General features: G+C 40.6%; 1 protein-coding gene across 1 annotated transcript in view; it reads right to left on the reverse strand.

Annotated features, from left to right (window-relative positions):
* Window positions 1-24,528, reverse strand: part of MOCOS (molybdenum cofactor sulfurase) — a 220,706-nt gene that overhangs the window by 67,387 nt on the left and 128,791 nt on the right. The window contains exon 5 of the mRNA XM_033076845.1: window positions 23,452-23,528. Within this exon, the coding sequence (XP_032932736.1) occupies window positions 23,452-23,528 (77 nt within the window). The remainder of the gene's footprint in view (window positions 1-23,451; window positions 23,529-24,528) is intronic.

The raw sequence follows: 24,528 nt of genomic DNA on the forward strand, positions 1-24,528 counted from the left end.
CTGCAGGTACCTAGGCTGAGACAAAATACAGTTTTAAATTTCAGAAGGTATTTTTATTATCTCTGTAGGTATAAGTACTATCTTCTTTTCTTGACTCCAGTCTTCAGTCTTCTTTAACTTTCCTAAGCTTTGAAATGAAGATGTTCTTAATACCAGAGAAAGAGGCTTTGCATATGAAACGAATTATTAGACTCACATGAAATGCATCCATTTTGGAGATGAGGGATTGCATGAAAGAGAGACGCACTGTGATCTTTTCCTCCTTGTCACTTTCATATTAAAACAAACGCTGTATCATTATTGGGACCAGTTTGTCCAAGGTCACTCAATTGTTCAGCATTTACAAGCTGGCAGCTCATCACAGGCAAAGCAGCACATATAATCATTATTGATGCTGGCAGTCTCCACCCTCGCTAATGCTACTTGTTCTGTCAGCCGGTCCCTGGCTTGTCGCAGGCAAACGGAATTATTCTTTGAGCTGTGCCTTGGATCTGCAGTTCAAGGGAGCTGTTTGATGCTAGACCACAGCTAAGCACCAAATGGTGTCATATCTATTTACAGAACATGCCAGGTCAATAGCTACTGTTTAATTAGGCTCAAATCCTCCCATCCACAGCTCAACGTGAATGCCATGCCACATCTCTGAGGAAAAGCACCGCACCTCCTCCCATGTATGAAATGGCTGGAGAGCTGCCTTCTCCATGCTATTGTAGCCCCCAGAGGGGGCTCTCCTTTGGATTGCATCGATCCCATCTTCTAGCTTTGGGTGAATGACTCAATTACTCAGCTCCCACTACTACTGTGAGGCAGAACTGTACAAGCTATAGAAATTCCCAGCTCTACAACCTTGCAGAAAATTCCCTCTGCTCTGTAAACATCAACAACTTTTCCCTCATTTTATTAATCCCCTTTAAAATTTGTATTTGCAACTGCAACTGCTGAAATTTGACACGATGCAAATGACAATTGTATTTATTAACATAAAACCAGCTATTTGGGTTTTCAGCCCAAAACTTCAACTAATTTTAAAGTCTGATCTTTTTGGAGATGAAAAATATTCTGTTTAAAACTCCAGAGATAAATGATATAATAATATTTTTAAAATTACAAATGTTCTTATAGTTTATGTGCAGCTCACTAAATATGCCAAAGTGGAAAGCGTACCTGGAATACCACACAGATGATACAGAGAGAGAACAAAATATACACTGATGAACTTGTATGTTTGCTAGGAGTTGCTGTTCCATAAAAAACCACCAATAACAACAACAAAAAAAACAAACCATTAAGTCCACTTCCTAATGTTAGTAGAACACAGAAAAGCCATCGACTACTAACATGTTATAGCTATGCTACTCTTCAGTACCTTGACAATTCAAAATTAGCATTGATCTAAACCACTTCTTGCTAAGAATCAATACATAAAACATATCTCTGTAAGTATTGTTTGCTGAGGGAAATACTAAAATCCAATAACAGAGACAAAAGTGCTTGTTTTGTGAAGATCTGCTGGGCTTGTTTTACCAAGACACTTTTTAAAAAAAGAATTTTTGGAAGGGACATAAGCATATTTATGTTGATGTACATAAGAAATTTTAAGTTTGATCGATAAACAGGTGTGTATTGCAGATAAAGGTTTAATAAGTTTGCTCTAAAATGAAGATATTCTGCTTAAAGAAATTACTACATCAGCACTAGCCTCCTAAATTGCTTGAAAATAAAAACTTCATTAGGACCTCAATCCTGGCAGTAATTAATTGGATATCATTAATAGCTATATGCCTGTAAGAGACTACTTACAGAAAAACCTAGTAAAGTCAAATCTATTGGGCTGCCTTGCAATTACTGTGGAAGTCCAGATAGTTTAAGAGAGAATTTTTCCTTTTTAGAGGTTGGAGGCATTTCATGCTTTCATATGGGATTCTATATCCAGTTCATAATTCTCTTCTAATTGCTAGCGTAGGTTTACAAATGTAATATAAAAGCTTCTATTTTCTATTAAAACCTTGATAGCTTTTTCAGGAAGGGCTAAACCCTAAATATTTAAGATTAGTTTCAATAATCATTTTTTACTATGCCCATAAGGAGCTTACAGGCTCCATCTTCTTCCCTTGCTGCCATTCCCATAGGTGTAGTATACATTGATTCTTCTCCAAATGGTAAAATGATCTCATGAACCACAAGAATAACCCATTTCCTGATTCTGTGTTCATGGAAATAAATGAGAAACTTTGCTGGTGATTTAAATTATTCCTTAAGCAGATACATAGTCTACATACCCAAATGCTCGTTATTACCCAGATGCTGATGACCTTGTCCAGCTTTTCAGAAATGCTTCCCAGCACAGCTAGGATTAGTGACTGCAAAAATTTGGTTTTAATCTGACAAGAAAAATTCAATTTCAGGTTAAAAAAGCAGGTTCTAAGGATCACCTTCCTCAAGCTCAGGAGTAGTCCATCCTAGCAAGCAGGAAACTTAGTTTCAGGCAGCAGACTTTAATGGATGAACAAGGAGCTCCCCACTAAACTACAACAGGAGTAGAAAGGTGAAAACTGGACCAGGTGATCCGGGAGAAACACAGAGCCATGGTCTACATACGCATGGATGCAATTGGGAATTTTGTAAGGAATGTAACCGGTAACAAGAAGAATTTCTACAAGCAAAAGCCCTGTTGAGGAAGGACACAGAAAAGGTAAAGGTCTCAATGTCTTCTGTGACTCATTTTTTACTGGTGAGCCTTGCCTTTGGGAATCCCAGGCCCTCAGCTCAGAGGAAAAGCCTGCTTCAAGGATAACTTACCATCAGTGGAACAGGATCATGTTATGGAACCCTTTAAATAACCTGGGCATTAACAACTACATGAGCCCTGATGGGATGCTCCCCCCAGGTGCCAACGGAGCTGGTTACTGTTGCTTGCAAGGCCAATTCTGAAAATCTTTGGAAGATAATGGTGAATGAGAGAATTTCCCAAAGACTGGGACTGGAGGAAAGCGAATGTCATTCCTATTCTCAGGAAGGGCAAGAAGAAAGATTTGGGGAATTACAGGTAGTCAGCCTTCACCTCAGTCTCAGGGAAGGTAAGAAAGCAAATGACTCCAGAAACCATTTTCATACGTGAAGGACAAGAAGGTGATCAGGAATAGTCATCATGGATTTACAAAGAGTAAAACATGCTTAACCAACCTCACAGCCTATTGGAGTCTGAAAAACAGAGGCCTGAGTTCCTCAGAGACAGATCAACTGCAGTGAGAGCTGAAAAACATAGTCCTAGATACCAGTGTAGAAAACAAGTCTTAGAAAAAAAGTCTCTGTGAAAGCTCCAAAAATAGTTTTAGACATAATAAAAATATAGTTAAGAATATTGCTTACATTTTTCAGATAGGACAGACAGACCATATGCGTAGATTACACGTAACCTGGTGTGCTAAGAAACTAGAATTCTAATAGGTTAAGAAGAAATGATTCAGATTTGTGTTTTTAGCTTATTGGGTAATTTGTAAATAAGAATCCATGTATTGGAGTGCAATCTCACTCGCTCTCTCTTCCTCTACCATCATCATCATCATCACTACCACCACATGAAGAAGAAGAGGAAGAAAAAGAACAGAAGAAGAAAAAAAACAGGGAGCATCTGCTTCTCGAGACTCTGTACCAGCCCGCAGCCTCTACCTCTGCTCAGGACTCTCTACTAGGCTGCAACTTTGGCCTTCTCGGGGCCTTGCACCAGGAGCAGCTTCTACTTCTAATTGGGACTTCACCTCTATTTGGGATTCTATGCCAAAAACTTTTAACACGGACTTTAACGCTTGAGACTTTTTGCATTTTGAGACTGATGTGCCTTTACAATAAACAACTTTATAACAAGTAATAACGGCTCAGCTCAGCTGAAGAGAAAACCTCAACCCCGACAATAGCCTTCTTCAATGAGATGACCAGTTTGGCAAATGAGGGAAGAACAACAGATGCTGTTTATCTTGACTTTATTAACTTTTGACACTCTCTCCCATAAAATCCTCACAGACAATCTGATGAAGTATAGATTAGATAAGTGGACAATGAAGTGGAACTGAAAAATTACTTAACTGCCAGGCTTAGAGAGAGCAGTGATCAATGGCACAAATTCCAGCTGGAAGCTAGTGATGTACCCCAGGTGCAGAAACTGAGTCCTTTGCCATTGAAAAACTTTCTTAATGACTTGAACAATGAGGCAGCATGCACAGTCAACAAATTTCCAGATGACACAACCAATGATTGCACTGCAAACCAGAGGGATCTCAACAAGCGGTAGAATTGTAAAGAGGAATTCATGAAAATCAACAGAGAAAGGCAAAGTGCTGCATTTGGGTAGGAACAAACCCAGGTACCAGTACTGGTCAGGGCCTGACTGGTTGGGAAGCAGCTTTGTTAGAAAAGGGTCCAGGTGTCCTAGCGGACAAGCTGATCACCTTGTGGCAAAGGAGGTAAATGGTATCCTGGGCTGCATTAATTGAGGTTATCTCTCCTCTCTATTCAGTGCTGGTGAGGTCACATCTGCAGTGCTGTGTCCAGTCCTGACCTCCACAGCTGTAGTGGAATGAGTCTGGTGAAGGATTACAAATATGAGTAAGGGACTAGACCATCTCTAATATGAGGAGAAGCTAAGAGAGATGGAACTGTTCAGTCTGGAGAACAGATATTTCAGGTGGGTAGCTTCTTGATGTGCATAAATACCCAAAGGGAAGGTTGTAAAGAAGATGAAGCCAAGCTCTTCTAAGTGGTGTGTAGTTACAGGACAAATGGGCACAAACTGAAAAAGAGAAAATTCAACATAAACATCAGAAAAAAACTTGCCAGGAAGCTTCAGCCTTGAACTGGGAGAGCTCTTTTTCTTCATTCTATTGAGTAAAACATTTAGTCCCTCTGTGGGCCTAGAAGAGACAGATGAACTCATTCAAGCAAAAAGGCCTGCCTATTTATGCTGCTAGTTTAGTTTTTCAATGATATATTCATTCTTCTCTTATATGGACACAGTGACTAACAGTTTTAATAACCTGTGAGTAGCCAGACTTGATTATGACTCTCTTAATTGTATTATAAAAGCCAGTCTCTTTGAAGGGAAAGCGGAGTTTCTACACAACTGCTTAAGAAATGGAATTCCTGTTATATATGAAATTCTAATGTATTAAAAAGTGTTTCTGATTTGAATTGCAAATACAAAGTGATGGAATTCCTGTAAAGTGAAAATTTTCAACAATCACCACAGAGTTAATGCCATGAACAAACATCTTCTCAGTATCTTATAAACAGGTTTTAAGGAAGTTGCTGGAGTTGCTGAAGATGTAGAACTTGCTGTCCTAGAGAAGTGTCTTTCCACCAAATACCTTCTGAGTGATGTAACTGAAAAACTCACCATATTGGTTAGTTCTGACTTCTGAAAACTTCTAAAGTTAAAAAACTCCACATCTCATTATTATTTGACAGCATTTAACAAGATGTATAAAAACTAGTATCTTTTAAAATATAAGAAAGCCTATCCACGTTTTCTAGGTACAAGATCAATGAAATTTCTTTGAAAACAAAAACAAACCCAAAACTCAGAAATGGACCATTTCCAAAAAGGGTTTAAATTTCATAAAAATTAAATGTCAGAAAATATCTTGGTTAGTAAATACATTGCTGTCCAATACATTTGCAAGTAAAGGCTATATTGGTGGCAGAAGACTCAGCTCTTTCTAGAGTTACCTTTCTGAGATTTGGTAGACTCTTAGTTGGCCTCAACACACAAACAAAAGGAAAATCAGTTTCAGTATTTAACAGTTGAAGTGAAGGTCTTACAATTCCTTGCAATTTGCCCTATCACAAACCATCATGGGTATTGCTTGGGGGACAAGGAAGACTACTGCCAGCTTTTCCTTCTAGCTGTTGTCCATGAGGTTCATCAAATAGAAACAAAGTTTGTATGTGAGCACATAAGGACTTCATATGAACTTTCTCGGAGAAGGAAATCACCGGTGTAAGATACCAACTCATAACATTTCATGTGGCCCTTGTGAATTTTCCACATTTACTGCAAGTATAGCTTCAGTGCACAGAAGCTGCTTGGACACCTGAAATCATTATTGCTGACTTAAAGAGGAAGGTTTATAAAGGGTTTTCTGGAGGAAAACATTTGCAGATCCTGTTAAAGCCAGGAAAAGAAAAATCTGAGACTAATAAAACTTCTTCCTTTATAGAGGAGCCCTCCCTTATGATGAACTATAGAGTAACATATCTATTTCCTGGTAAAACCTTCTCTTAAAGATCAGTAAGCTATAGACACATGGATATAAACTATAGTAGCTCCAAGGCTATATAAGTTGTAATAAATCCTGTACAGCACAAAATATAGGTGTCCTAATCCCATTTGTTCCTTCTCTCTTTCTCTCTCTTATTTTTTTTTTTTTTTTACTTTCATATGCTCTGAATTCAGTACTAAGCACAGGTCACCCAGACTTGCATTCTACCTGCATCAGCTCATGAAACCCACTCTGAGGTTTGTTATTTACACATTCACTTACTCAAGTAGTAACATCTAAACAGTAAGAAGAGCCACAACAAATTCTTCATAAAGGTTCCAGAAATAGGAACATATAACACAGCACTTCTCATGCTTAAAAGTGATGTCAGCCTCTGCCATCAGACAATGCCAACTGAACCTAGTGTTGCCCACAGCAACATTCTCTCCAAAGTCCTCACAAAATTTAAATGTTTATTCCATCACCACTAGCTGCTGGACAGAGAAAACTGACAAAATTCCCTTAAAATACAATCCACTGGTTGCAGACTGTTGATCCACATCTCCAAAATACCTGCCAAGCAAAGAATCACATCCACACAGACTAATGCAGAGCAGGCAATGCTTATTTCTGTTGATTTTCCCAAACATGCACCCTTCAGCCCCAGAAAAACCTGCCATTTCATATGCTTTATGCCACTCCTACCTAACCTTTCACAAACATCAGGAGTTCCAATCCAGGTATCTCAGACTATATCCATTCCTTTTCAAAGGATGCAGAGAAAGCAAGTGAGGAGACAGAAACTCAACAGCTATCTGGGGGAAAGAAATCCTGCAGCAACTTAAGAGAATACTTCTGCCAGGTAAATGGTTTGGAGAAAGCTGGATGAGTTCAAAGCAGCCCTTTTGTCAGATATATGAATTCACTATTCCTCCCTACTCCAGGTTTGTTAGTTTATTTTTTAGTTTTGTTTTGTTTGGGATTTTTTTTCCCATTTTTGTTTTTTAAAAGTATGTCATACTACAGTGTTTTTTTAGGTAGAAGGAAAGCATAGATGATGTTGCCAATCTTTTAATTTTCTTCCCCTCTGCCACTCAGGCCTCAGTTCCCTTTAAAATTTGAGCCCAGGAGATTCTTGGAAAAATTGCTTCTAACTTCATTCTGACATGATTTTAAGTCACACATACAAAAACATGGTCAAAGATTGCTAACAGGGAGAATGGCAAGCAATCTCAAAGTGTCTCCTCCACCCTGTGCTGTAAAGTAGATCTGGATGCTTTCTTTACATCTCAAGGCATTAACACTGCTTCATAGCCATTCTGCCAGCTTCATTAATTGCACTTCTATTCCAATCATTTCATAAGCGGACTGTACTTATAATCTGGCTATTTATCCTAATGTTTGATGTTTCTGAGTCACATAAATACATTATGTTTGAATGCAGAGAAGTACTTTGCATGACAAATTTGAGATTTCTGCCGGAAACATTTGACTGAAATTTATTTTTGCTATCCATAGGGAATAAGCCTCTGCATTATTTGATTGTTATTCACATTTTGGTAATCACATTATGAACCTCTACAAAGAAATGAAATGGCAGTGTGCCTTTTTTTTTTTCCCTCTAAGAGCAAACGTCTCCCTCCCTGTTCCAGATGCACAGACCTTGAAAAGGCATTAGAAAATTAAAAAGCCAACAGAAAAAAAATAATGTCTCTATGTTTGAATATTCATTACAATACGACATTGCTTAGTCATTGCTTGCCATTTGGATGATGCATGGTGCTTAGGTAAGCTTAATGCAACAATGGGAATTTGGTCTTGTTTTACAGGGTGGGTGGAGACCTCAGTGGACAGATGCCTAATGGTGCTCAGTTGTACTAATTCCATTAATATTTTTAGGACGTAAATCACTTTACATCAGTTGGTGATCAGACTTCATGTTGTGAATAAGACTTCAAAGAAATAGTAACAGATCTCATTTCTGGGCTTTATTCAGATCCATCCTGATATTTTTCATTCTTTCCAGCAGCTGCTCTACCTGCAATGCTTTATACTAAAGACCACATGCCTGTGTTGTCTAATCAAGCTACCTGCCCTTGATGTTGTTTGCCCTTTGCTACTGTGGTATTATATATGCTCTTCTCTCCCAGAAACTTCTAGCAGCTCCCACGCTGGCAAAAAATTTACCACACTTTATCTCATTCTGTCTAGCCATTATCAAACATCACAAGCACAAGAAAGGACAACATAAAAACATCTTTGAGTTACTAAAACCCATAAGTCAAATTTATTTCTTGTTTCACCTCACAAATTGCAGCAATCTGTTAATTGTGACCCCCACTGCTTTTAGATGATTTTATGAGCAGCAACTCACAGTAAGTTTTTTTCTCTGGAATTCCATAAAAAAACACCCAACAAAAACTAGAACAAACAAAACTAAACAAAAATGCTGCCTCTATTCTTACTCTTTTTAACATCAATTTTCTAATTGGAACATCTGATGTACTTCCTGCCCCCTAACCATTTGGTAGCACTTCAGAATCTCCTTTGCTCTGTTATACTGCCCTGAAACTCCTACTGCCTGTGCTTCTACCAGCTAACTAGCAGGAAACCTCATCTGTACTTGGAAAAAGAGGAACACAAATTGTGGCAGAATGGAGACCCAGGAGAATATACAGCCTCTCACCTCAAGCACAGTTGCTCTGCTGAACCAGTTGTGCCTGTGGTCAGGGCAAAAAGGAAGGAACTGCATGACACCAAGTGGTGACCCAGCACCTCAGGCTCAGCCCCACCATAGGACAGCATGAGGCAGATATAGGTCCTTGTGAAACATCACCTCGCAGTAGTGTCTCACATACCAGTACAGAACTAAGGGGGGAGATTCAGGGTTTTATTTTATTTATACACATAAAACAGTGAAGGAGCAGCCTAGCACAAGTAACAATTATATCCTTTTTTCATCCTGTGCTAGATGCAGCCATTGGCCTGATCTTTTTATCCCCTGAGTAGCTGACAATAGATGCTCCTCCCCAGCTCTCTCCAACCACAACTCAGGAAGCCAGCCACATACCCTTCTCACAATACCTTATACCAAACATACAACATGACTTGAGATCTTTCATGTTGTACAGTGAAACAATTTGGAGGCCTGTCAAAGTTAGTACTTTGAAAATTGCCAGTTATATTTGAGCTTGTTGCAATGTAAAAACACAATTGCAAATCACACACTATATAGACATACATAACTACCTATACAGAACTGTTATTTCATTGGAGCAAAAATCTCAGAACATAATGAAGAAGTTATGGTTTCTTCTCAAAATCGCATGATGTTGACTCAAATTGTGCACCCCCTTAATGGGGTTGCTCAAGTTACAGTGAGGCTGATTCAACTTTTTGCATTGTCAATATGTGATGGATGCACAGAACTACCTAGTTTGCTTAGCTGACACTTCTTGAAAAAGGTAAGAATTCCTTCTTGACTTGTTATCAATGTAATGTCCACTAGTCATGTAGTGTGTATTAATGTCAAAGACAAATAAGTGGTTTAGTAGTTCAATGAAATTGATTAATAGAAACATGTCAACCCACTTAACTGGGTAATCATTATCTTTGCATTATCTTTCTCACAATTAAACTTGCACAATCCAAACATCCACATGCATTACCCAAATCAAGAACAAGATATTCTAGAGTTTGAACTTCATTGTTTTCCTTAATAATTGGATGTACCCAGCAGTTTGACTGCCCAGATCAACAGTGCCTTTTGGCTAGCTCAAGGTCCCTACATCGATCTTTTGCACACACGGTAAATTATTCAGAAAACAGCAGCTTGCAGACCCCAAATCCTTTTAATGCTATTGTTCTTATTGAATCAAGTGGCATTGCAACAATTGGATTGTCCTCACCATTTCTTTTCCTGTTTCCACCCCCTGCTTCTTGAAAACTGGTCTAATTCTGCTGGTGAATTTCTTCTAAGAATAACAAATGCCCTGTGGAAAAGCAGGCATTACAGGAACGCTTCAAACATGGCAAACACTGTGACATCAAAAATATGTGAGAAAACACAGAGATTTGTGTTCTGCTAAACAGGGTTTTAAGTCCGTAAGTATAAGTGGTTTTTTTTTGTTTCGGTTTGGTTTTTTGTTTTTTTTTGTTTTTTTTTTTTGATAAGCAGAGACATGTTCCTAAAGGATGCTATTGATTTTTTTATTCTCTGTTCACATGAGCACTCATTTGTGCTGCTGCTCATTGCTGAGGAGCCTCCAGTTCTGTGGATGTACTTGCGTGGTGAGGGGCAATCAGGACTGCATCACACATTTTAGATTATAAGAAACATCTGATTTATAGGGTAACACTTAAATATCTTCCACATTATTCTCCAAAATAGTCCATGGAGCTTCTGTTCTCCACCCATACCATGTTAATACAAAATTACCAGAGGCTGTATGTCTCCATTGCCTTTGGACTTTACTCATGTTTTTTAACCTCTATTGAGATAATTCAAGCCTCTGCTTAGCAGCCTCCTTCAGCTTACATGGCACTCTGGCTACAGAAAAGGAGAGAGAGGTGGCAAACTCTGGCAACAGCCCTAACAAGGACTGTGAGTTCAAGCATTCAGCTGGAGGGTTTCATGATTTTTATTTGTGGAGACATGTGGATGAAACTTCAGTGAGTAGGTTGGGCTGCCACCTGCCTGAGCTCAGAAGTAGGTACACTGACTAGCCAGCCTCTAGGCATCGACTCTGGCTAAGATTTGGGAGCAGTGTCTGGAAACAAATCACTTAATCACTTAATCAGCAGTGATGATGGTGAATTACCAGATCGTGAAAATCATTGCCTAAGTAAAATCTGAGTTTCATGTCTCTCTAGAAGACCTTATCTATCTGAAAATTAAAATAAAATATATTCTCATACCAGAAAATAAAAAGAAATTATTGTGGAGAAGAAAGAAATTACAACAACAACAAAAAAATCTAATGATACTTGTTCCAGTTGGAACTGGGTTGAAACTATAGTTGAAGACATCTCCATTAACAGGCATGATACCACTTCCAAAACCCTACAAAAATGACAACAACAAAACTTCCACTAATGTCAAGAAGGAAAAAGGGAAAAAGAAATGTAAAAAATTAAAAACAGGTGCCTGGAAGCACCATGAATAGGCTCTGGCCTACTGCTTTCAGTTGCCCACATAACAATTTTTGGTGTACTTTCTAAAGTAAATTACTCAGTCTTGGGCCCCAGCTCTCTACTAATTAGAAGCTGAGTTTCACAGCTTAACATATAGCCAAAGATGGAAAAAAAAATATTTTTGTGCTTATGTGAACTATATTAAAAAACACGGAAACCCTTTCAAGGCAGATATCCAACTCTCTCCCAAAACAGGCTCAAACACAAATGTGAGCACCCGACCTACCTTGTGGTCTACTCATTCACCTAGAATCAATTTGCTCCAATTTTTCTTTATACAGTATAGAAGGAAGATCATACCACTGTCAAGTGTTTCTAAAATTTATAAAACTTATTTTTATAAATAAAACCAGCTCAATAATTCTGATCTCCAGCCTCATTCTCTAAATTCTGGGATGAAGTTCTTTCAAGGTGTGAACTAGCCATGTCCAATGAGTGAAACCAGCTCAGGTTTCAGGTCTATACTCTGAAGGTATCTGTCAAAGCCACCTGCAAATGAGAGCTTTTCAAGTAACACCTCCATGATCTTTACCAAGGATTTTTGGGATGGATGGCACCAACTGCCATCACTCCACTCACATCAATACACTATGGCAGTCTATATCACAGAATGATAGAACCATTAAGTTTGGAAAAGGTCTCCAAGATCGAGTCCAACTATTAAGTCATTACTGCCAAATCCACCACCAAACCATGTCCCTAAGCACCACATCTAAGCCTTTTTTGAATACTTCCAGGGACAGGGATTCCAAAACTTCCCTAAGTAGCCTGTTCAAATGCTTGAACATCATGATTAAAATACTGAGACTATGCTGCTGGACACTCAGAAGCAAATAGCTATTTTTTTCCTTAAAGGTTTTGCCAGTGAAGTTATGGTAGTAAAATCCTTCTAACATAAAGATAGATCACACCAGCACCTGTGACAATACTCAGTCTAGTTTGCTTGGGGAAACAACTAAGGAAAGGAGAAAGGAGTGAAAAACATCGAAAAATATTTCCCCAGCTATTATAGAATTGCAAAAAATGCAATTAAAGCAGCTTACAAATGGAGATTCTTTGCTCAGTAAAGTTTTCCTTTCATGGAAATTAGGATGTGGATGAAAATGGGGGAATATGGGGCGTGATATGGATGAACAGATGTATGGATCTCAAATTTGGAGGTAGGCAAGATACATATAGAGTCCTGAAAGCATAACAGACCTGAAATGGCATTACAAATGCATATAAACTTAGAGTACAGTAATTTCACGATTATAAGCCGCATCCAAATTTTGGTCTGAACCCAAAGTGTGGCTTATAATCAGGTGCAGTTTATATATGGACAAAGAACGAAAAGTTGCTGGTTTAGTTTGGAGGACAGGTGTCTGCTGAGAAAGGCAGGAGTTTCTCTTTGAAAAGGAGAATGTAAACCCCCTCCCTCCAAATTATTATAATTTTGAAATCAAGCAGCTCTCAGGCAAAAAATATGGGAATTAGGAATAACAGTTCTTTACTAGGGAAATTAAAATAGAAATACAGTACTACAAAGAAACAAACTCCAAACCCTGACAGAGTCAGAGTACAACCTGACACCCTGTCAGGCAGAGTGTTGGTAGCAGTCCCATTAAATGGTGGCTGCATCCTCCTGCAGTGACAGATGTGATTCAGTTGGAGCAGTGCTCCTGCAGAAGGTGCAGTTTCCCTCTAAAGGTCCAGTGGTGATGTGGAGAAATCCGGTTTTCCTCTGGAGTCCAGTGGAGAAATGGGATACCTTAGTGTCCCAACACCTCTGTTTTTATCCTGGTAAGAAATGTTGGGCTCTTCTCCCCAGCTGGAGCAACTTCCAATGGGATGAGGTAATTTTATCAGTCACACAGTGGGACTCAATGGGCCATTAGCAGAAAATGACTCGCTGGAGGAAGGACGGGTTGTGAAAAGATAAAGAACAATGCCCCGTCTGGTTTCAATGGATGGCCCATTAGCAGAATATCTCCCACGGAGATAAGGATCACTGCCCCCCACCCTCAACAGATGGTGATAGAATAGATACCTTTTATCACACTCTGTATTGTAACGTGCGGCTTATAATCAGGTGCAGCTTATATATGGACAAAGAACGAAAAATTGCCGACACCTAGAAGTGCGGCTTATAATCAGGTGTGGCTTATAGTTGTGAAATTACTGTAATATAAAATGAATGTTTGTAGGAATGTAGCATACAAATGCCAAAAGTAGGTCCAGTAGGATGAGTCGGTTCAGAGAATAGGGACATTTTACTTGAACGAAGCCTATCTGAAAAAATTTACTTATCTGAGCACCTCAGATAAGACCTTTAAATATATTTTGCCAGTAATGATTGTGAAAAAATGTACCCACTCCAACTGGATGGATGAGATGCTACTTAGTGTCTTGAATCCACAGGTTGCCTAAAAATGCAAAGGGCTAATTTTGAAATATTAAAGACCTCTTATTGGGCCCAAGTAATCAATCATCTGTGTTCTTTCAGTTCTGCTTTTGCACCTCTGAAAGACTGCACCCAGCCCAAGTTATGCAAGCATCTCCTGGGGGGTTAGCAAGGCTGGACTGCAGAAGAGGCAAAGCTCCAGGTGTATTCCCAGGGGTTCCTTCAGGGCCTAAGCCCAAGGAGGACTTGCTGGTAGCTCTGTTTGTGAGTCTTGTTCTGCCCTGACAGCCTCCAAGTGTTTAAACCACAACTAGAGCACAAGAGCTGAACCCATGTCTAGAATGGCTCTATTAAGAGCCATTAACAAGTGGGCAAAGGTTACAGCTGAGGCAGATCTTTGTTGAAAAAATAAACTGTGAGTGTGGAGCAAGTATTAGCAATGAAACCAGTCCCTGTAGGCAAAACAGCTCTTCCAATTATATCCTGTGGTTTCCTTCTTTCAATTTTATATTGACTGAATCAAAATCAATGGAGACTGACGACAATTATTACGTGGTTTGCAATTAGTCCTGTTCATCTATAATGGATCGTAAACTCCTTTTCTCTGATATGCACATTTCTGCTAAAAGTAGCTTGTCAGTTCAACAGAAAGTAACATTAGTGAGAAAATAGGAAAATTTTATTTTGCCTTTATTGATTTTGTATTTGTTGATATACTACTTAACGCTTCTTCCCAAATAATAAATTTAATGCTGCAGCACATCTAAAAGCTTCAAAGTAGTCATTTCCATATTAGCAAGTCTCTCCTTCAGAGATGTAAGAAATGGCATTGTAGGACCTGAGGAGGAGAATGCCAGTTAACAATTTGCCAGTAGATGTCTCTGCTAAACACACTGAAGGGAAAACACTCAGTTTGGAACTTCATGGAAATGCAAGTAGAAATTTGCATGCTTCAGTTGAAGAGCAGGGTAGAACCAATTAGGTCACCAGTCTTTTCTCAAGAACACTTTCACATTTTCTTAAAACTCAGTGACTCCCAGCTTAGTCAAATACTGAATTTATCTCCTGATATTATCTCACTGAATAAGGAGACTCAAGAAAGGCTAAGCTTATACATTAACATTCGTGACAGAAATGATGCGTGTAGAGTCTTTGGGAAAAATATTTTTATCATTTAAATCCTAACTTTTGTGAAAACAAGCAGTTCTTCCTACTTCCAACAGAGAACTTCTTTATTAAATATTTTTGCCTCAAACTATATAGAAAAATAAATTTTAGTTTTAGGCTGAAGTAGTGCAATGCATGGTAGAATAATTATGTTCCTGATGGAAAACATTCTGAGATTCTTATATTTTCTTTACATCTATATGTTATTTGTCAATGGTCTTATTTGCAAAAGTACAGCTTCTAAGTAAAGAAACTAATATTAGTTTCTCATAATTGGCACTTGCCATTAACATACAGCATGATTTTCTGATTAATAATGAAAAAAAAAATCTCAAAAGGCACAGATCAGCTGGAAAAGCATCTGCTTAAAATACACACACATAATTAGGAGAGGACGTCAAACAGACTTGATTACATATTTCATGGGTATGTGTCAAAGAGTGTAAAGCATTTGACTTAACCCCAGGGTGACTTCAAGAGGATTTACTCTGTCTAGTATTTGTGATTAGCACCATATAATCTGGATCTGCTGAACAAGTAGAGTTTTACATGATATGCAAATTTCATTTCACTTTAATTTAGCCCCTTTGGATTTAGCATAAAATCTCTGTGTTGCATGAAGGGCTGAAACAGCTGGATCCAGTTAGCTAGGAAATCAAAAATGTACTAAATGAAATAAAGTAATCCTTGCCATGGTAGCCAGCACACACTAGAGTGGGACCCTGAGATCTCTGAGGGATGGCTGAAGTGAGGACCCCTACCACCAGCCAGACCGTTTCCACAAATGCCAAAATACTGATACTTCTCTAGTCCCAGTGTGCTCTAGTTTTTCATAAAACGGAATTATTTCATCACCATGTCAAGGTTCATTTTCTAGGTGCATGTTAATAAGAAAAGTAGTCACCTTATCAGAAAAGGAAATTAGTATCCACTAGGTAACATTTTATTTCCTTGTGAGTATATCAAGATGTGGCAAAAATAATTAGCAATACATTACCCCTTTTAAAATGTAATGGAATTAATTAATTTTAATTTTATTTGCCATTTCCCTTTCAGATTTTTGTTGGAACTATATAAAGACAATTCTTGACTATTTCATATGCATGTTTTAAGAATACAGCTGGACAAGATTTTTTTTCCCCCCATTTCAAAAGTGTATTCTAAGAATAACAAGGTCCCTCACCAAATCAATCACTTGAGGCATCAAAAAGTCATTGGAAGACCTGCACCTGAATCTAAAAGCTGTCAGTTCTGTTCTCCTTTGAAAAAGACGGTTTTATAGGACTTTATCTTTTAGCAGTGATAATGACAACTTTGTAATGAAAATGACAAGTCCTTCAGGTCCTAACTATATCTGACACAGAAAATGATCTTGGGAAAAAGCTATTACAGACAGAAAGTGCTTCTTCTCCAAGATATCCTTTGGCCATATGTAGGCAATGCTGCATCATTGTAGCGATCAGTAGATCTCAGTTTCATTACACTCGACTGCTGTTAATATTCCTACAGCCTTTATTGAAAACTTGGTCTTACATTCATTGTCTCTCAATGGGGGGTACAACAATTTTTCCTGCTTCATTTCCTGGAAGAGATGGATTTCACCATGCTACCTTAGGCAGAACTGGCAATGGATTCTGTATCCGCAGTATAAAAAGTAGCCCCTATTTATTAATCCAAACTTGCCTTCCAAACACATCGTTATGTTCTTGGCTGTACTTCCATGCAGTTGCACAAGACTGCTTCACTTCCTTGCTCTTTTTGTAATACTGCTGCTGTAATTGTTTTAATTTCATCCACAGCCATTAGTAAATGCGTGCTCAGTTGAGCATGTTCTTCCAAATAAATTAACCCCAGTCCCAACAACAGCTTCTTTTGATGCAAAAGAACCAACTGAGCTTTCTTTCCTCCTAATCTGCTGTAACCAGTCATTTGAAAATGAAAACTACCACGGACTTCTGAAATCAGCTGCACACACACATTCTTTATAAAAAACATCTTTTTTTACCATAACAGGCACATTTTCACCCTGGAGACTGAATTTTTTTTTGCCTTTGCAGGATGGTTTGTTGTCAGACTGTGAGCCTTTCCCCCTCAGAGAAAGCAACATCTACCTGAATAAACCTGGATTTGAAGCATGAAATAAATGTTGGAAAACAGAAATCACTCCTAGAGTCATGGACAGATAAAGGTTTCACAAATAGAAAACCTCACTTCACACTCTTCAGGGTTCTTCCAGAACACTTCCTGTTATGCTTTACTGGTTTATTTCAGCCACAGGAAATGTAGAACCTGCCCTGCTCAAAAGAAGCTGCAGATCTAAGGGAAGCAAAAAAACACCCAAAACTACTTCCACCTTAACTAATCTGGCAGTTCAGCTTTCTAGTCTCAAAGGGTTCATTTGCAGGAAAGTTACATAAAATTAAAGAAATGCCCTATACCACACTACGCTAATCAACTAAGCTCCTTTAATAGACAAAGAAAAGAGTTGCTATTGCTAGCTGTAACTCTGCTCATTCTAAATTTCAAAAAATTCAGAGGGATCAGGCTGGTGAAGTCACTGTCTGTTCTACTGATTGCAGTGGGAATCAAAATGGTACCTCAGACATCAGTGCTGACAGCAAGATAAGCTAAATGCCATCCAAAGGTTAAATGCAGATCTGAAAACATATTTGGTTGCCTAACTCCCTGTTCTGCTTAAGATTAGTATTTACGTGATTTAATAAATGTCAAGTACATTTTGTGGCCAAGGAAAGGAACTCAAGTATCCTAAGTTTTTATCTAGCTCCCAGGTTGTTATATTAGACTTTTCATGGCCTCATCGACTTCAATGGAAGCATTCAGCAGTGTCCACACAGATGAGGTCCTCACAGTGAAACACAACCTCATATTGCAAATCTGAAAGGGAGCAAGTGCAGGTAATTTGTCTACAGAGGTTTTGACTCATCAGCAGGTCATGGCTTAGTTTTACAACCACGATCTGATGTAAAGCAGGAAAAACACCTTTCTTACATAATCTCACATGTAGAAAGATACGCACAGTTGTAAAATATTTAGACTGTACAGTTGGTGTTTACAAAAGTGAACCCCAAAATCCATTAAAATGATGAATGGAAGCACTAAGGATGAAAGCAGTAAAATACACAAGCATCACACCCATGGTCCAAGTTTATGTGATATGTCCAGATAAGAGTAAGATGAAGCCACCAACTCTGCACAAAAAAAATCCCAGATATCCCTGACAATCCCACTTGGGAGAACTTTTTTCTTTTTTTTTTCTGGCCTCTAAACTGGATGATATATAACCTTAAGTGTTTAAATACAACACACATGAGAATCTGTGCAGTACCATTAAATGCAGGCTGCCAAACATCCCATCACTGACTGCAACCAGTCCTTGATGGAGCAGGGCAAAACACAACAAGGGTTCCAAAGACCAAGTTAAAAAACTAAGGTAGCATCACCATTTAATATCCTTTATAGTTACAGTAGTTTCACGAATACAAGCCGCACGGATTATAAGCCGCACCCCCGGTGCCTCGACAATGTTGCTGTCTTTGTCAATAGATAAGCCGCACCCTGAATATTAGCCGCACTTTCGTTCGTCGCGAGAATCCGTGCGCAGCTTTCACAAATTGGCCAATTAGTAAGAGGATCGCGGCATAGCGGGCTTTACTGGCTCGGGGCGGGGCCAGGCAGGCTCGGCCCGCTCATGGTTGCCGACGGGGCCGGGTGGCCCAGCTCAGCGCCACGGCTCGGCGGGGCTGGCCGGGTGGTGCTGCCGCCGCCGCCGGGCTCGCTGGCCCCCCTCTCCCGTCAGCACCGCCCCGCTGCCGCGTTCGCTCGCCCGGCTGGCAGGGCTGCCGCCGTCGGGCTCGCCGTCCGCCCCGCTGCCGCTTTCGCTCGCCCCGCGCCGCGCCTCGCGAGCGCCGCGCCCGCCCCGCGGCGCTTTCGCGGCTCGCGGTTCGCGGCTCGCGGCGGCGCTTTCGCGGCTCGCGGCTCGCGGTTCGCGGCTCGCGGCTCGCGGCTCGCGGTTCGCGGCTCGCGGCGGCGCTTTCGCGGCTCGCGGTTCGCGGCTCGCGGCGGCGCTTTCGCGGCTCGCGGTTCGCGGCTCGCGGTTCGCGGCTCGCGGTTCGCGGCTCGCGGTTCGCGGCTCGCGGTTCGCGGCTCGCGGTTCGCGGCTCGCGGCGGCGCTTTCGCGGCTCGCGGTTCGCGGCTCGCGGTTCGCGGCTCGCGGTTCGCGGCTCGCGGCTCGCGGTTCGCGGCTCGCGGCTCGCGGTTCGCGGCTCGCGGCTCGCGGTTCGCGGCTCGCGGTTCGCGGCTCGCGGCTCGCGGCGGCGCTTTCGCGGCTCGCGGTTCGCGGCTCGCGGCGGCGCTTTCGCGGCTCGCGGTTCGCGGCTCGCGGCTCGCGGCGGCGCTTTCGCGGCTCACGGTTCGCGGCTCGCGGTTCGCGGCTCGCGGCTCGCGGCTCGCGGCTCGCGGTTCGCGGCTCGCGGTTCGCGGCTCGCGGTTCGCGGCTCGCGGCTCGCGGCTCGCGGCTCGCGGCGGCGCTTTCGCGGCGGCGCTTTCGCGGTTCGCGGCTCGCGGCTCGCGGCTCGCGGCTCGCGGCTCGCGGCTCGCGGCTCGCGGCTCGCCCCGCCGGCAGGGCTGCCGCCGCCGCCACCAGCCTCGCCGGCCGCCCCCTCCCGTCTGCACCACCGCCGCGTTTCCTCGCCCTGGCCGGCACTGCAGGCCCCCGCACCGCCGGGCTCCCCCACGCTGCTGGCCCCGATTATGCTGGGCTTCCCCCGCTGCCAGGCAGCCCCACCCGCCGGCCTTCCTGCTTCTGCCATGCTCCCCTGCGCTGCTAGCCCCAGTTCTCCCGGGCTCCCCCGCCCTGCTGGCTCAGGCTCTGCCGCCCGCCCCCGACACTGCTGGCCCCGCCTCTGCCAGGCTTTCCCACCTCTGCCGGGGCCGGCCGGGCTCCAGCTTGGCTTGGGGCTGCCGCGGGCTCTCACTTCCGTGTTGGCAGCTTTTAGAATTTTGTTAATAGATTAGCCGCCCCGGAATATTAGCCGCACTTCCGGGTTTCCACCAAAATTTTGGTCAAATTGGTGCGGCTTGTATTCGTGAAATTACTGTACATTTTGCTTTGGATGTTTTGTGGTATAACTGTCTTTATGAAAGCCAAAATAAGCTCTACTCTCCAACAACCAACCAAGCATCTAGTGAATTTAAAAATAACTTTCAATTCATCATCCTTAAGAGACTTAGTCTACATTTTAAAATTTCTTTTCATACTTCTTATATTTTCTTCTGAAGTGGATGAATGTTTCCTGAACAGACATTATAATCAAAGTAAATCATAGAACAATAAGGCACAAATGGCATGCCTTAGTTTCATTTTTAAAGCAATTTGAATTTAGCTAATAAAAATATGTATCATAAACCATAAGTTTAAAAATCAGATAGACATAAGACCTCTGGGAATGGTTTAAATAGACATGCATATCATTATGCAATTCTGGCAGGAAATATGACTTGTTGTAAACTGAGTTGAGACAGATCAAGGATGCATTCAGATGATATCAGAGTCAGAAACTGATCTGTATGTTTTACAACACTAACACTGAAACTCCGAGTTACCTTCTGTTAGTGATTTCCCTCCCTATATTCAATAATTAGACCAGAATAACTCAGCTACAGCACATCCCCAAAGAACTTCAGCAGTGCTTTTATTACACATTAGGACACAATAACAACAACATTTGCTTATTTTCCTTGTTTTCACTCCAGGCTATTTCCAACCCAAAATGTGAATCATTGTTTGTGTTTGGGGAGTGCAAAGCAAGTGTTCCAGTAGCTACAGTGAAGTGAGACTCAAAAGCGATTCACATTTGACAGTGCATTTTGCCACTGAAAACTCTGACAGTTGAAGTGGAAAAAATATGCATGAAGAGGCTTAAAACAAATCTGCAGTCCTTCCGGATTACGAAGTGCTTCTACAGCATGTGATGGCTTTGTTGTATACACCCAAGTGCTAATAATCTCTGTTCAAAAGGAACGCTGTGCCTTTGACAGAAATTAAATAACCTGGAAAACTCTATGTTGTCAATGATATTCAGGAGAGAAAAGGAGGATGGAGGAAATGGCTACTGCAAATCCCTGAATCTCTTGTTGCATCTTGTTGTGCCAGGAACATTCAATGTTTACACAAATTGAAGAGCAGGGTCCCCAAAACCGTTGTCTCACAGCCAGCACGGAAGAGCCAAGAGACCTGATAGGGCTGAGAAACCCTTCACATCAACTTTGAAAAGTTGACCAACAAAAATGCGTTTTATGATGGAAAAAGTCCAAACATGACCGTAGTTGTGCCTTTTTCTACTATCACCATTGAGTGATTATGATTAAGTTCTAATTAACAAAAACACATCACAGGGAAATTTTTCTACTTACATGCAGGTACATGTGAGCATAATCACAAAAGTTTTAGTATGAACATATTGAAAGTTTCTACTCATCTGGAACAAAAGCTTAATTCATCTTTGGTCATGGATAATGGTCCAGGACCAGCACAACTATGCAGAAAATTCTTGGATCAAGTGGTGATTAAAATCCTTTACATAATTCCATTTTTATTTCCAGTATGGATTTCTCTAGTCTCTTACATTTGTAAGGAGGCAGTGCTGGCACTTCTGCTATCGTCAGTGTAGTACTCCAGAATTCGACTAGAGACTACTAAAGTACCTAGACTAATATTTAGACCAGTGCTGAAGTTTTAAAATTCCAGTATTTCTCAAAACCATTTTTAATTTGATTTTTACATTTTCTCCTTATATAGGAAATAGATAAGATTTTCTAGATGTAGAAATATAGATAAATTTTTCTATATATTTCTATTTATATAAATATATATATTTTTATAAATATATATAGATTTCTTCTAGTTTGCTTTTTCCGTCTGTGTTTTCCCATCTTTCTACATTTTAGCACTGTGGGAAAAAATGTTTTTAATTTTTTAAAGTGTAAATATTCCTAAATTTTTTTTTTTTCCTTTTTCATGAAAGAATTGTAAGTATAAAAATTTGAAGGCAATTCACATTTTTGACAACTGAAAGATCGCAACACACTATTTTTTCATGTCTCTCTTTTACTGTGTCATCCATTGATATCCACTTTATTCAGATTCAGAGTTGAGTGTTCCCCTCAGTTTAGTATAAAGAGATTTTTCAATTGTTTAGCTAAAATAGGTACCAATAACAGGTTAAGATGGGTGAGAAATGCAACAGAGGAGGTGCTATCATTAACTCTCACATTCATGGCAGGCAATGCTCCTATACATTGAACCAATGCCCTCATTACAAGTGAACGTGTTTGTTTAAGTCTGCACGTTTGTGAGAAGCATTCTGTACTGCAAGAACATATAGTTAAGGCTGGTCACTGATCCCTGGTCCCCATGTAGAGCAACATAAAGTAAAACATCCTTACTTGTTGGGCTTAGTCAGACTATTGATGTTGATGAAAACTGCTATTGATTTCCACATGAACAAGACCTGAAGTGTCTAACAGAATATTCCTCACAGAAGCCTTGCACTGGGAGGAAGAAGGAATCAGAATCCTTCAGATACATCATGACAATAAACCTCCACAGACAGTAGCTAAAATCACACTAACCTGAAAACTACATAGCCAATGTCTCTCTGGTCTCAGGCATCTTTTACATCACCATGCACTTTATGACTTCATATAGGAAATCGAAGAGTGCACTGGAGGAGGGAGGTTCAGACATTATGCATTAAGTAACACACATACCTGATCAAGAAAACCATTTCAGGAACAACCTTTGTTAACTTGGCACATTCCACACATGGAAACATGCCATGGTACAAGCCTGCTGCACAGCTTGTGGTGCAAGCTTCCCTGGCCAGGTGTCATCTCCTGCCATTTTCAGGAGAGTCCCTGACCCACGGCAGCAAACAGAGATTATGCTTTTAAGGTGCTGAGCCAGACAAGCAGCAATCTATCCTGGAATAAACACAGCACATGAGTACCACCCTTCACATACAGGTTCTGGCTTGAAGATCAGTTTGAAGTTATATTTGGGACTTCAGCATTAGCTACACATCAAGGGTTTCAAAGGTTGACCCAAACAGTGTAGTCACTCAGTTACTTTCTAGTGTTACTTTCCTATCACATCTTTGTGAATGTGAGGCAAATGAGAATTTCTCCATGTACTCAAGTCTTGCATATCCAGGACAGTCTGGATCCTTTCTTTTCCTTTCAAACCAGGCTGGAATAATCCAATAGGGAGCATGTGAATAAGACAGTTACACGGAAGTCTCATCTTCACAATGATGAACATAGATAGTAAAACTAGAAAGGAAAATTAAGCTACAGCCATAAGAAATACGATCAGACCTGTGCCCTAAGCATAAATCCGGAACTGCAGTCTTCAGTATTGGAGTTATGTTAACTGACCTGTGAGTTTTTCCAGAACATCAAATCCATGTTTCAGAGCAATGATATCAAGAAAAGAGACTGTACCATCTTCAAACCTAAAGAATGGAATAAATGAGAACAGTAAATATAACATGTAGCTATGGCACCGATTTTAAATCTATTTTAAGAGTACTACTTTTATATTCAGTGAATCTAACTTGCAGAGTGGGAACTATTCCCTTAAGGATTCATCTCCTAGTCTTGTAGTGTCCTGTGAAGGAAAAATATGTTCTTCAAAGCAACAGAAGTTCACATAAACAATTGCTTGCACATAGAAAAGCATAATTTTCTCCTACATAGAGTTACCATGTACTAATCTACATTAAAGTAATGGTTAACAGTTATGTGTAATGAGCTAATGTCCCAAGGTCTTAAGTTACCTTCTGAGAATTTAGGGAATAGGTGAGAAAACAGGTGGAGACTTGTGTCCATCCCCCCATCCCCCAATGTAATTACCCCTAACAGTTGATTTAGAAGTCTCCAGCAATCTGGTGCAAAGAGGAATCAGAGAGATCACTAAAAAAATCTCCTTCTGTGTGCTTCTCCTGGAAATCAATTTTTAACCGTCCTATAACAAGAGCATTATACAAGGATGAGGAGAGGGGTGCATCCCCTACCACCATCTTCTAAAGGAAACATCAAATAGAAGAAAAACCACTGGATTTTATGAACTACTGCAGGCACAGTCCAAGAGTAGAAGGTGAGAAAATATTTAGGAATTGATGCACAAAAGTACTCAAGGGACACCAGGGAAGCATCAAAATGTTTCATTTAGGCTTTGTGTGCACCACAGTCCACAAGAAGTTTTAAGGAGAAATAATTCATTTTGCTTCACCACAAAGAAGAATGCAGAATAATACAACTGATGAAGTCAGAACTGTACAGAACTCAATACTTTGAAAGACTGAACGTGGGGTCACAGCAAGTCTCTCAGGAAGGAGCTATGCCCAAAACTGTAACAGTTAATGTTGGAAATGAACTCACTCCATATCTGATGGTTCAAGTATCAAACTAAACTCCAACCATGAGGAAGAGAACTCCAGAGGGACCTGGTGT

Source organism: Catharus ustulatus, chromosome 1, assembly GCF_009819885.2.
Source record: "Catharus ustulatus isolate bCatUst1 chromosome 1, bCatUst1.pri.v2, whole genome shotgun sequence".
NCBI classification, from domain to species: Eukaryota; Metazoa; Chordata; class Aves; order Passeriformes; family Turdidae; genus Catharus; species Catharus ustulatus.